At 39.7% G+C, this 12,973-nt stretch overlaps 1 protein-coding gene across 1 annotated transcript in view; it reads left to right on the top strand.

The window, feature by feature from the left end:
* The window catches only part of FBXL13 (F-box and leucine rich repeat protein 13), a gene marked incomplete at both ends in the record, with an annotated part of 152,915 nt that overhangs the window by 69,661 nt on the left and 70,281 nt on the right, over positions 1-12,973 (top strand). The window contains 3 exons of the mRNA XM_081102001.1: positions 1,583-1,635; positions 6,387-6,487; positions 12,762-12,891. Of these exons, the coding sequence (XP_080958127.1) occupies positions 1,583-1,635; positions 6,387-6,487; positions 12,762-12,891 (284 nt within the window). The remainder of the gene's footprint in view (positions 1-1,582; positions 1,636-6,386; positions 6,488-12,761; positions 12,892-12,973) is intronic.

The following is a 12,973-nucleotide window of genomic DNA, read 5'->3' as shown; positions in this document are numbered from 1 at the left end:
GAAGGCACACCCCTTCCCATTCCAGCTGCTCTCCACCTCTTTCTTGTTTTATTTTTCTCCAGAGCACTTATCACCATCTGTCAAAGCAGATATTTTTTTGTTTATAATCGTCCCACCCCCTCCCCCCAAACAAGGATGTAAACTTCATCAGGGCAGGGATTTTTGTCTATTTTGTTCACTGTTGTATTTCTGGCACCTGTAGAGTTTCTAGCATGAAGCAGATTCTTGGCAAAAACTTGTTGAATGCATGAATTACTCTCAAGTAACTATTCTATAAAAATCTTAATCTCATAAACTTAGTTATTATATTTGGGAGGCAATCTATTTTTTCCTTAGCCAGCAAGTATTATTGATGACTTCCAAGGTCTGCACATATTAAAGAATTGTCTCCATTTTTATGTGAAATAATTGTTTCCATTTTTTTTTTCATCCTGAAAGTGGTTTTGGTTTGCATTTATTACTTAGGACATAGTCCATTCTTGGCAGATGAAGAAATGCTCAAAATGGATTTATAATTAACAACATTTCTGTTGTTATTACTGTGGGGCTATGTGGTTAGGAATGGCAGATGTGTTTTCTACTCATTGGCCGTGTGAATGCCAGGATCACTCCCTAGCCTAGAGTTTTCCTTCTTGATGGGTGTCCTCCACCTAGAATGCCTCCCGCTTCTTTGCCTCAAGCATCCCTCCTGTGTACTGTGTGTTCCTGCTCCTAACTGCTACTCTTTTATCTCAGATTTGGAGCGTTATTTCCTGTCAGTCTGAAGTGCTGACTGTGTGTCACTTTCCTATCTAGCTCTGTGTGCATGTCTTGTCTTCCTGCAAGACCATAAGCTGCACAGTTGCCTCTGGTCCCAGGGCTAATCAGGCACTTGGCCTTTCTAACACTCCACTTCTCTAATTGTAATTCGTCATAAATTGTATGCCAATTTAACCTTAAAAAATCATAAGTGTTTTCTTAATTACTATACTTGCTGAATTATTTATGATATGCATGCTGGAGTATTTGGAGGAAAGTATGCTGATGTCTGCAACTTACATTAAAATGCATAAAACATAAGATGGATTGAGGGACAGAGAGATGGATGTACAAGTGGATATGTGATAAAGCAAATGCAATAAGATGTAAATTGTAGCATCTAGGTGGTGGGTATATTTATTGTACAATTCTTTAGTTCTCTCAACATTTTTGTATGCTTGAAATTTTTCATAATTAAATGTTAAAAGGAAACAGAAAACAACAACAAAAAATGAACAAAAAGTCATGTCACAAAAAAGCAGGTTGGTTTTCGTCAGCGCTTTGAAGCCAAAAGCTCTAAATATATGCTGTTTTCCACAAAGTAGTATTTTTTCTCTTTTCCGCTTCCTTCTGTAATCCTCAAACAATAACAAACATGTGTATATATTTTAATTTTAAAGCCAAAAGAAATCGTTTTTCTGGGAAAAGAAACCAGTACTTAGAATAAGACTTGCCAAGGTTTCTGTGTTCTAATGAATACATCGCATTGAATGTAGGATGGAAAAACTTTAAGGTTAAACATTTGTAATATGTTGTTTAGTGATATGTCACTTGTTTAATTTAGGCCTCTGTAAAAATTTGCAAGAGCTGAATGTCTCTGACTGCTCAACACTCACGGTGAGTATAAGAAGCTTATTTTACTGTTGTTTACATAGCTTTGGGCTTGCTCTGTTGGAGTGCTAATACACAGAGGTGTTGCCAAAACATATGGCTGTGTGCTCATTTAGGATTAAATATGGAAAAAAGCAAACTGTGTTAAACATTGGCAAGAAATGTTATCCTACTTATATAATGCTGTTATTAACCCTGTAGATATACGTCCAACGTTGGAGTCTTTGGAAAGTGGAAACAATTCAACAATTACACAAACATGAGCTATATTTATATTTAAAGCCATGTGTATGTGAGACAGAAAAATTGGGACTCCGCAGAAACAATAGGCTCATTGTCATGGTCTTCAAGGTGGCAGTGCCAGAGAAGATGGGAATGAACATGTGAACCTAGCCAACTCTCTCCTGGCCCGTCTCCAGGCTTTCCTCTACCTCCAGTCTGTCTCCCACCCTGTGAGCACACTGATACTCTCTCTAAAAGGCAGATCTGACTATTTCATTTGCAGTTTCCATCATTTATACACATACTCACCATTTACATTATTGGATAAAGTCAAAGCTCTTTAAAATTACTGTACCTTGGAGACTCTCTGTGGTCTTGCCTCTGCCTCCCTTTCCAGCCTCATCTTGCTCCAAACCCTGCACACACATTGTTTCAGCAACCACGAGCTGCTTTGCTTTCTTTGCCGGCTCGCCAGGCTGCTGCTCACTGCTTTACCTTTGCTCAGGCTGTGCTCTTCGATTGGAATACGCTTTCCCTCAGGCCTCGGGTGCTGCCTTCCTCCTGGGCCGGCTTAAAGGCTTACTTGAGACCCCACCACCTTTCCCAAGACATCACCGACTCCCAGGGAGGAGTCTGCTGCTGTTCCTCTGGGTTCCTGTCCTAGGTAGCCCTAATCACTGTGGTTCTGCCTCCTCCACAACCCAAGAGGCCCAAAGGGCAGGAGATGTGTCTCATTTTTGGGGGGTAGTCGTAGCACAGAGCACAGGCCTTGCATAGGAAATACACTCTAATACAGAGTGGGCCAGAAGTAGGTTTACAGTTGTGAGTATGTGAAGCACAGAGTTTATTCTTGTGTTATTATTTATTAATGATTGTATTACTTTCCACACAAACAACTGTAAACCTACTGTTGCTCCACCCTGAATATGTTTAATGAATGAAACTATATGGAGATTCTAGTAGGTAATGGACAACATTGACTAGAACTTGAGCTTTCATCTTGGGTTGACATTGATATATGTCATAACTAACATTTCAAAAATAAATAAGATCAACCTAGAGAGGGAAAGGGAGAGGGAGAGGGAGTGGGAGAGGGCATGCACGGACGAGAAGAGGACTTAGAATTGAACCATGGGGAATGCTTGCTTTTAGGAGCAGTCAGAGAAGAAACAGTGAAGGCTCTTAAGAAGGAATATAAGAGAAGTAGGTTGAGAATAGAGAGGTATCACAAAAGGCAAGAGAGTGAAGAGTTTCAGAAGGAAGTTACCAAGTGAGCAAGGCCTCCTAGATTTGAAAATAGGAAGTGACTGGAGGCTTTTGCTAGAACAGTTTCCATAGAACAGTGGGGGCAGAAATCTCATTGTAGTGAATTGCAAAGTGGACAAGAGGGGAGAAAATAAGGCATTAGGTATAAACCTATTGTTCCAGGACAGTGACTAAGGGAGTGGCAGAAGACCACAGAGGCAGGGCAACCTGTTGTAGGTTCACAGAAGCTGGAGGACACGCACTTGAAGCAATGAACAGGGCAAGTTCCTGAGGAGACAGGAGGAACTAGAATGAGGGGCCTGATGGTGTGGTGCCCTCATTAAGCACCAGCTCCAGGATGGATCCACGCCCCTGGGCAGAGGTGAGGAGATGTCATGAATTGGCTCCTCCCTGCTGCCTCCCCAGTCTCATCATCATCATTCTTTCTCCTAATTTTCTACTCTACTTCATTCATTCTGTTAATATAGTTTTAATTTATCTTTATTGTTGAAAGTATTACAGATGTCCCTTTCCCCCCATTGACCCCTTCTAGTCTGTAACTGGCCCCTGCCCCAGGCCTTCACCACGCTATTGTCTGTGTCCATAAATATGCATATATGCACACAAGTTCTTTGGTTGATCACCTCCCACCCACCACCATTCACCCCTACCTTCCCTCTGAGCTTTCTGTGGATACTTTCAGTACCTACTATGTTAATAATATATAGGGTGTCCCAAAATATGAACACACGTACTTTGAATAATTATAAAGGCAGAGTTTATTAAAATATATTTTATCTTAAAAATTGAGCTATCAGCTGTTAAAGTTTGTATACATTTTTCTGGGACACCCTGTATTTATCTCTATCTATATAAAGATATATAGGGAATTTATTATTTATTATTAGTGTTATAGGGATTTAAAAATGAATCAAGTTTTAGTTCTTGCCTTCAGGGACATTCAGTTCTGCACTTAACATCATATTCTTTAAATTTGGCTTTCTAATAGGAAAGTCAAAACAATGCCACCTGCATTGAATTTGTAAACATCAAAATATGTTCCAGTTTTGGAGTCTAATAATATACAGGGAGGACCATTTTATCCAATTACATTTCATTATTGTTTTTCCCCTTGAGACAGAATGGAAGACGAGTTTACATTTAAGGAGTTGAGTACCAGTCATTCAAAAAGCTTTAATTTCTAAGGAGCTTGCCTTAAGAATATATTACCTTCATAAATGTTTGAGTGCATTGTGGACAAATTCATAAGCCATTCTGCAATGTAGACACTCAAACAGTTCTTACATTTCTGTGTTCTAACATCTGGGGTTTGAACTTAAACTTATTTTAAATATTGAGAAGAGGATTCATTTGCATTTTTTCCAAAGAGAAAAATGCAGAGATGGTTTGCCTCCTCATATCACAGGGGAAATCAGAGTCCTCTGATACCTAAAGCATACTCCATCTTCCTTTTCCTGGTCCCCAAATTTTCATCTTCTCTGTGGCTACCTCCCTATCGGTGCATAAACCAGCTTTCTAACCTCCTCTTGCCCCAGTTGCATTGTTGCCAGAGTCTTCCAAAAGATCCACAATCACTTTGATGTTTGATTGGCATCATGAATATTTTTGCAGATAGATATTGTTTGTATAAACTACAAACAATGCCACACATTATGGTTGGTCTCTCCACTGCTTCTGGGAAAACTATACTGTAATTTCCACATAACTCCAAATCCTACATTTTGGTGGTGGGTTGTCTAGAAAACTGCTGACAGCTCCAAAGCAGTGGCAAGAGTCTAATGAAAGCTCTGCCCTTGCATGCCTGTGGCATTGGCACATAGAACCTTTCCTATAGCAGAACTACAGTTATACAACCTGGGTCCTCTTTAAAGTGTGGTTTGCTGCCCCTGTAAATCAACCAGTTCCTGTCCCCTGTGATAGAGGCCCAACCTGCAGGATTTTATTACTTTAATATCCATGACTCCAGAAAATAATTAGGAATAGAATGTTAAACATTGATGATCTAGCTGAAAATAAACTTTTGCAATCCTCAGTGATGTTCGGGGTGACCGTGTTGGCCATGCAGAACTCTTCCCCAAACCACATCCCCTAGCCAAGTGACAATTTACCTCTTCCTGCAATGGCCTATTCTTTCTAGAACCAATGTACCATAAATATTTAAAACTAGCCGACCACTTCTGTGTTCCTGGGGAGACTCACCAACCATCATTAAATAAATAAAAACCTGCTGCTACTCATTCTAGAGTGTTTATAAGTAGTTACCCTATAAGAAGCAGCCCCATTGCAATCAAGCTTGCAGTTCATCTGGTCTTGTAAATGTCCATTTAGGGCTCATGCTCGAAATCACTGTTTGTTTTCTCTCTCTCTCAGGTCACAGTCACCCCATTGTCTTGTACTTCAGGTTCAGCTCTCTGGGGGAGAGTTGCTTGAATCTTTGAGATCCTCTCCGACAGTACTCCCAACCCTGAATTTCATGTAGCCTATATTTTACTTTAGGCCACCTCAAACTTGTCATACATTTAGTGAAAATCTGTTTAGCTGTTTTAATATATTCAGGAACTGAACCATAGAAACTTACACACACGCGCGCGCATACACATACATCTATAAATAAATATAGATGTGTAAGCATGGACTCACTTTTAATGAAGTCCAGTTAAGAGCATTTACTATTTCTGCATAATAATTTCAGTAAGTTTAAAAATTGGTCCATTTTTTAAATACATTTTATTGACTTTTTACAGAGAGGAAGGGAGAGGGATAGAGAGTTAGAAACATTGATGAGAGAGAAACATCTATCAGCTGACTCCTGCACACCTCCCACTGGGGATGTGCCCGCAACCAAGGTACATGCCCTTGACCGGAATCAAACCTGGGACCCTTGAGTCCGCAGGCCAACGCTCTATCCACTGAGCCAAATCAGTCAGAGCAAAATTGATCCATTTTTAAATCACTTTCATGCATCCAAAGAGTCAGGAGTGTTTGACCCTTGAACACCTGAGGTCAAATTACTTGTCAGGGAATTGAACTTGTGAGAATTCACATTTTAATGTAATGTCATTGTGACGAAATGGAACTTGATTTCCGGAAAAAGGGGAAGTAGTGGAGCTTCAAGCAAAATCAATACTTCTGTTTCATTTGATTTACTACTAATATCAAAGAATATGAAGAGACCACATGCACATACTTTTTGAAGCAGGGAGAGAGGATAGAGAGACTAGCAAAGCCTGTGAGGCTTTGATAAGATTCTTCTCTTCGTGTTCATGCAGGATGAGTCAATGAAACACATCTCTGAGTGTTGTCCTGGAATCCTGTATCTCAACCTGTCTTACACAGCTATCACCAACCGGACGATGCGGCTCCTTCCAAGGTAATGCTTCTTTTATCTGTATTGCACCGAAAAGAATTACGCTCCTCTCGCTTGGGCTTGCTCCAGCATTCTTCAAAGGCAGTGCTCCTCTGACCCACACCCCAGTACTGTGGCACCCCTCTTCTGATAGCAGGACTGCTGCTTTCAAGTCCCCGAGCTGGCGCCTATCTCCTCCTGGCTTGGCGGGCCCAGGCCCTCTGCCTGAGTTGAGTTAGGTTCTGCTGTCTCTTTCTGGTCCCCCTTCCTGGGCATTGAAGCTGGGCCCCTAAATTCCAGTCCAGTGCCTGGGACTTCTCTACAATATAATGCCTCATGCTTTCAGCCCTGTGTCCCAGATTCCATGTTGCCACGCTCCGGTTACCTGTTGGAACATCTACCACCTCCAGGAAGTACTATTTACATTAATGAGTTTGGCAAAAGTCAATGAAAGCCTGTGTGAGAATTGATTAGTTACAAGGAGTTTACAATAGGGAGTTGTTGTTTTTTTACTATTATTTGTAAGTTGTGTGCTACACATCTTTTATATCTGCAAAATGTTGTTCCATAATCTTGATATTTCTGGTTGCAGGGAAATCTAAAGCGAGCTTGATTTTTTGGTTTCTTTGTTGGTAACCTATTTTTTTTTCCCCTGCCAAGATACAAGAAATTCCTTTTCTCTGAGTTATTAAAAGTATTTTCCAAGTTTAATTGTGTTCTTTCAATTAATTTTCCTGAAACATAGTAAACCTGAACATTAAAACTTAGCTCTTTTCTCAGTCAAGGAAGGTATTTTTCTTTTTAATGCTTCCATTCGATTTATTCCAGTTTTATCTTAAGAATCCCTTTTTATATTTAGATCAAATTAAAAAAAAATTTTTTTTAATTGATTTCAGAGAGGAAGGGAGAGGGAGAGAGAGATAGAAACATCAATGATGAGAGATAATTATTGATCAGCTTCCTCCTGCATGCCCCACATTGGGGATCGGACCTGCAACCTGGGCATATGCCCTGACCAGGAATCGAATCGTGACCTCCTGGTTCATAGATCGACGCTCTACCATTGAACCACACTGGCTGAGCTAGATCAAATTCTTATTCTTGTCCTTGAAAGCTGTAATCTTCTCTCTCATTTTTATCTCTGAATACATTTTCTATCCAGAGAGCATACTGCATTCTCTGTCTCTCAAAGTGTGCTCCAAGGATAGCAGTATTTTGGTAAATGTTTAATAACTGTCCAGGGCACAGGGAAAGGGGATGTTCTGATTTGTGGAAGTTACTGATTTCTATAGTGTAAATACTTCCACCATAGCCAGTTTTAAGCTACCGACATGTCACCAAATGTGGAGTTGGGAAGCGATGCTTAATAGGCTCTTGTGAGCTGGAGTTCTATACGTTCCTCTAATTCTATAAAACATCACTTGCTACTTTTCTTTAGACATTCCATATTAAGATATATATTGTATGCATACATGGGCATATATGAATGTGTGTGTGGCAACAGGTAGAAAAATAGGCCCCCAAAATGAGAATTTTGTTGTGATTTTAACTTTCAGTTTTTTGCTATTTAGCGAAAATTTAGGATAAGTGCTACTCAATACTGATGTGTGCTTTTTGTCATATGAAAAGAATGTACACTGACTTTCTTATCTATTATGAAAATATATTTCATAATGATTCTCTATTTTTGCTTTGTTCTCCATTGTTTCAAACATGCTTGGGTATGCAAAAGTGTTCTTTAAACTACAAATAACCAGAGAAATGTTGCTTGTTGCTGCTGTCATTCTCTCTTCAGTGCCTTTAGCATTTTTTCCCAAAGAAATGCTTTGCCAGAAGAAAGATGTAATTTGTTTGCCCTTCTTGGCAACATTGATTTGCCAGTTTTTTAATTGAATATTTTTCCTCTCTTGGTTGGGGACTTGTTCAGTTTTCTAAAGTTGAAAATGAGGCTAGCCACAGCTCATGCCCATTCCAGGATATTTTTTGCTTCTAAATATTTCCCGAATGAAACCCCTTTCTTTTATTCCCATTGCCAGAACCTAGGTGGCACTCTCAGCACCTCCTCTGGCACAGCATCCTGAGGGTTCAGCCTCTGGTCTCTTTTCCCTGCTTCAGTCGGCTTTGCCTTATGCCGCAAGAAGTATCATCTGGAACAGGAGTCTGATCATGTCTTTGACATGCTTGAAGTCTTGTCTATTCCCGGTTCCTTTAACATTATCTGATCAAACTTATCTGCCAAGATATCAAACAAGGCAAGTGCTGAACTCTGGTCATCTGATTGCTACATGCTTTTCTTTCTCTTTAGCTGGAATGCCTTTCTCTTTGTCTATGCTAATCCACAGCCTTTGCACCTCAAGTCACACCATCCACCAGAAGTCTACGTGGTTTCTCCTTCCCTTGAATTCTAATAGCAACATTCATTCACATGTTCATCATATATTGATGAGCTACTATGTGTGAGGCATTCTAGGCAAAGCGTGGTCATTAAAGTGCTATGGAGCATTATATGTGAGAGTGGTGTGGTATCTCATTATTTTTCATATGGATGAATTGATCCTTCAGTTGGCTTGGAAACTTCTTACTGGCAGACATTCTCATGCTGTATAGTCTCATCAGTGCCCATCAGAGTGGGGCAGAGAGAGGAAGCTGCTGCCTGGGCTGGACGTCCTCAAGACCTAGCCTGTAAATAGGAGGTCAAACCACTGTATTTGGCTTTTCTGTAGGGATTCTATCATGCGAAACGGCCTCTGGGAAACTGAAGAGCCCACACACTCATCTCAAAAGAATCCACATGTGAATCCTCTCTTTTACAGACTGGGTCTTGTCTTGGTGATTTTTTAGAGAAATTTTTGGTAAAATACATAGAAATTTTATATTCTTTCCAGTAGTAACTGCCTCAAGTATCGGAGATCTAACACAGAAGGCCTCGATTCTTTGATGTAAAAAAAGCCAGAAGAATGGAGAAAAAATTATCTCTGTAGTTTCTATAAGAATTGTGGTTTCCTAAAGACTATCATAACAGTAGAAAAGTAAATAACAAACAGAAACCTCCCCTTACATTAGAAACTTTTAGTTATCAAATAATTAGGAAAAGATAAGCACTGACTGCAAACACTACCTTGAAGCATAATTAGAATAATAAAGTTGTTTCTGGGCTGGGAAAATTATGAACCAGATCTTCCTCGTGTAAGGGACACATTTCTTTGCCAAAATTCAAAATAAAAAGTAGCAGTATTGCATAAAATTTGCCAAATGCAATTTCACAGTCAATTGATACTTTTCCTCAGCAGTTTCAAATCTGTGGCCCTGTAAATCCCTAGAAAAACCTACAGGGCCACTCAAGATTCCTGTACTTTGCTTTCAAACCAATGGTCCCCATGAGGTTGAAGAGAGCCAGCTAGTGACTTTCAATCTGGGAGTCATTTCCTCTAATGAACACCTCTTTTGCCAAATCCCAAGTTCATAGCCTGGGGCCAGTGGATCCCCCAAGGGGACCAGGGATAGAATTCAGAAGTTCTATGAATGCTGATGTGGGGGAAAAAACCCCTCTATTTTTACTAAGCTCTAATGGAAGTGTAGGTAAAATGTAGGATTATTTCAACCATATGCACCACAGATATTTTCTTATTATTATTCTTGTTACAAATATTTCAAAATAACATTGGCACTTGCCACTACTTCAAAATCATGGTAGTTGTTAGACCTCTATTAGATCATATAAAAATACTTTGATAATGACTATCAGTATGATTGGCTGCTTTTGTAATCTTAAGTATTTTATTTTATGCATCAGTAACATTATGCTGACGAAGGATCCATAGATCTGTATGATAACTGACACACAAAAAGTTAAGAACTCCTAGTTTAATTTCCATTCTTTTTTTGTATTTGATAATTGATCACATGGACTTTAAGAAATTAAACAGTAGGCTTGTGCCACATTTAAATACATTTGAATACTCATGATTTTGTAAGAAACAGTTTTACTACTATAGTTAAAAGAAGACTAACTGATATACACAACTGAAAAATGGGATGAGAAGAATAGTCTGCAAATGAGTGGGCAGCACATGAGAGGAATAAAAACAAAATCAGAGACTTTCAGTCTCTCTGGAGTTGAAAATGATTAAACATGGCATTGCCACCATGACCAAAATGAGGGTGCAGACGCAATGTGAATCAGTTTTATGCGTAACTTTTGTCAAATGAGTATCTATTTCGTTAAATGGAAGAAGATAGTACAAGCTTCATAAGAACAATTAATGTGTTGTTATTTGAGGTAGTAGCAATAATAGCAATATATATTTTTAAAGCCTCTACCATATATCCCTGCTGGATATACATACACACACACACACACACACACACACATTTGTATTGATTCAGAGAGGAAGGGAGAGGAAGAGAGATAAAAACATCAATGATGAGAGAAAATCATTGATCCACTGTGTCCTACACGCCTACACTGGGGATAGAGTCACAACACCGGGCATGTGCTCTGACCGGGAATCGAACCATGACCTCCTGGTTCATAGCTTGACACTCAACCACAGAGCCAGGCCAGCCGGGCTTTTTGCTGTTTATAATCATCAAAAGTCACTCTAAATATAATACTATTACACTTATGTCCTCATGTAATTGTCACACCTCTAAGGGGAAAAGCAGGTAGGATTACATCCATGTCAAAGATGAGAAAACTAAGCTACAGGAAAGCTGGAGGCCCACAGTTAGGGTTAAAAAAAAAAAAGTTAATATAATCTCCACTTAACAAATGCAGAAACAATCTGAGTGGTTAGGGAAGTTGCAATAAGTGTCAGAGCTGAGATGTGAATCCAATTTGGTCAGATTCCAAAACCTTGTGTATTTCCCATTGTGTCCTGCTGTCTGCCTCACAACTCCTTTCTCTGAATTAGAGAGCTAAAGAGTTGTTAGAAATGATGTCCATCCCCCCATCCCCAGAAAAATTGTACTTTACTCAGTTGAATCACAAGGGTATACTCCAGGGAGGGGAAAATAAAGCATTTCCGAAACTTTGGCATAGCTCTTAGTTAACTGAAGGGACCCAGGATGGGGGACGTGTCTTTGGGATGTTAGTGCTGCTTTTTCCTTCACAGCCCTGCCCACCCAGCCGCCGGGGATCCAGAAGGCGTCCCTGTCTGTTCTGTTGAATCTCATAGACACAGCAATTACCAGAGAGAATCTGTGTTCTGAACCAAGTGATTCTCTATGGAATGGAAATCATTGTATCACATACATGTGCTTTTCAGATTTTCGGAATAAATCTGATTAACGGTCAGTGCTCGCAGATCTTATTTCCCATTTATGTGAAGGTAAACTCTATTATTCACTTGTGGGCTTTTGCGGGACAGAGAGGCATCTTCTTTCACTTTGGTTCTTTTTGCTTTCCCATTTCCCATGTGCAGACCACAAATCAAGAGCATGTTGTTAATTTCATTACAAGAGCAGGCAGTCGTGGGAGTTCTTGTACTTTTTAAAAAATGCCAGGATCAAGGGGATCTGGAAAGTTGTCCACAGAGTGTCCTCAAACTGTGAGCCCTTGCATAGCTTATCCTAATTACCTCCCTTTTTTCTGGAAGCTCTCATTTTGGTCATGTTTAATTTAATCGGTTTCAACTCCAGTGAGATTGACAGTCTCTGCTGTAGTTTTTATTCCTTTCATGTGCTGCCCACTCATCTGTAGACTCTTCTTAATTCATTTTTAAGCTCTGCATATCAATTAGTCTTTCTTTAATTATAGTTATGAAGATGTTACAAAATCTAATTTCTCAAAGCATTTGCTGATCATGTCCATTTTGAGAGCCTGTTGTGTCAACTTTGCCTCCTTTCTGTCCAAATCCTCACTCTCATGTAACAGCTCATCGCCATTTCAATGTTTACAAAGGGTTTATATTTCTAAACATTTTACTCATTACTTTGGTGCCTCAAAGTTAAAACCTAAATGCGACAATAATGCAAACTCTGTAACTTTGCTTTCAAACACAAGCTAACTTCCAAACAATGCACAAACCTCCCAGCCCCCACAAATCCAGGCTTTATCTCAGCTTTCTTAAAAATCTAGGCACATCTTTCTTTTCATTTGAAATGTAATTAGGCATTATCTAGTTACTGCAATCTCCTTGTCTTAACAGCATTAACAATAAGGTTCAACTGTTGAACATTTGCAAGGAGAAAAGATTCACTTACAGTTTTACTCCTCTTTGTCATAGTGACTTAGAAAGATGTGAGAAAACAACGATATTCACTTTCCTTCCTCTCTCCTCTCACCCTGTCTTTTCAGGAACTTCCACAACCTACAGAACCTTAGTTTGGCTTATTGCAGAAAATTCACAGACAAAGGCTTACGGTACCTGAATTTAGGGCATGGATGCCACAAGCTCATCTATCTGGACCTTTCTGGCTGCACCCAGGTTTGTCTTTTCAGTCTTCCCTTTCCTGCAGCAGGCGAGGAAGTCCTCCGGAGAGCGGGCTGCATCCAGTCCCCATGTTACA

This window comes from Myotis nattereri (assembly GCF_964212035.1).
Source record: "Myotis nattereri genome assembly, chromosome: 11".
Classification (NCBI taxonomy): Eukaryota; Metazoa; Chordata; class Mammalia; order Chiroptera; family Vespertilionidae; genus Myotis; species Myotis nattereri.
The sequence above is the reverse complement of the archived record's forward strand: the minus strand, read 5'-3'. Positions and strand labels throughout refer to the sequence as shown.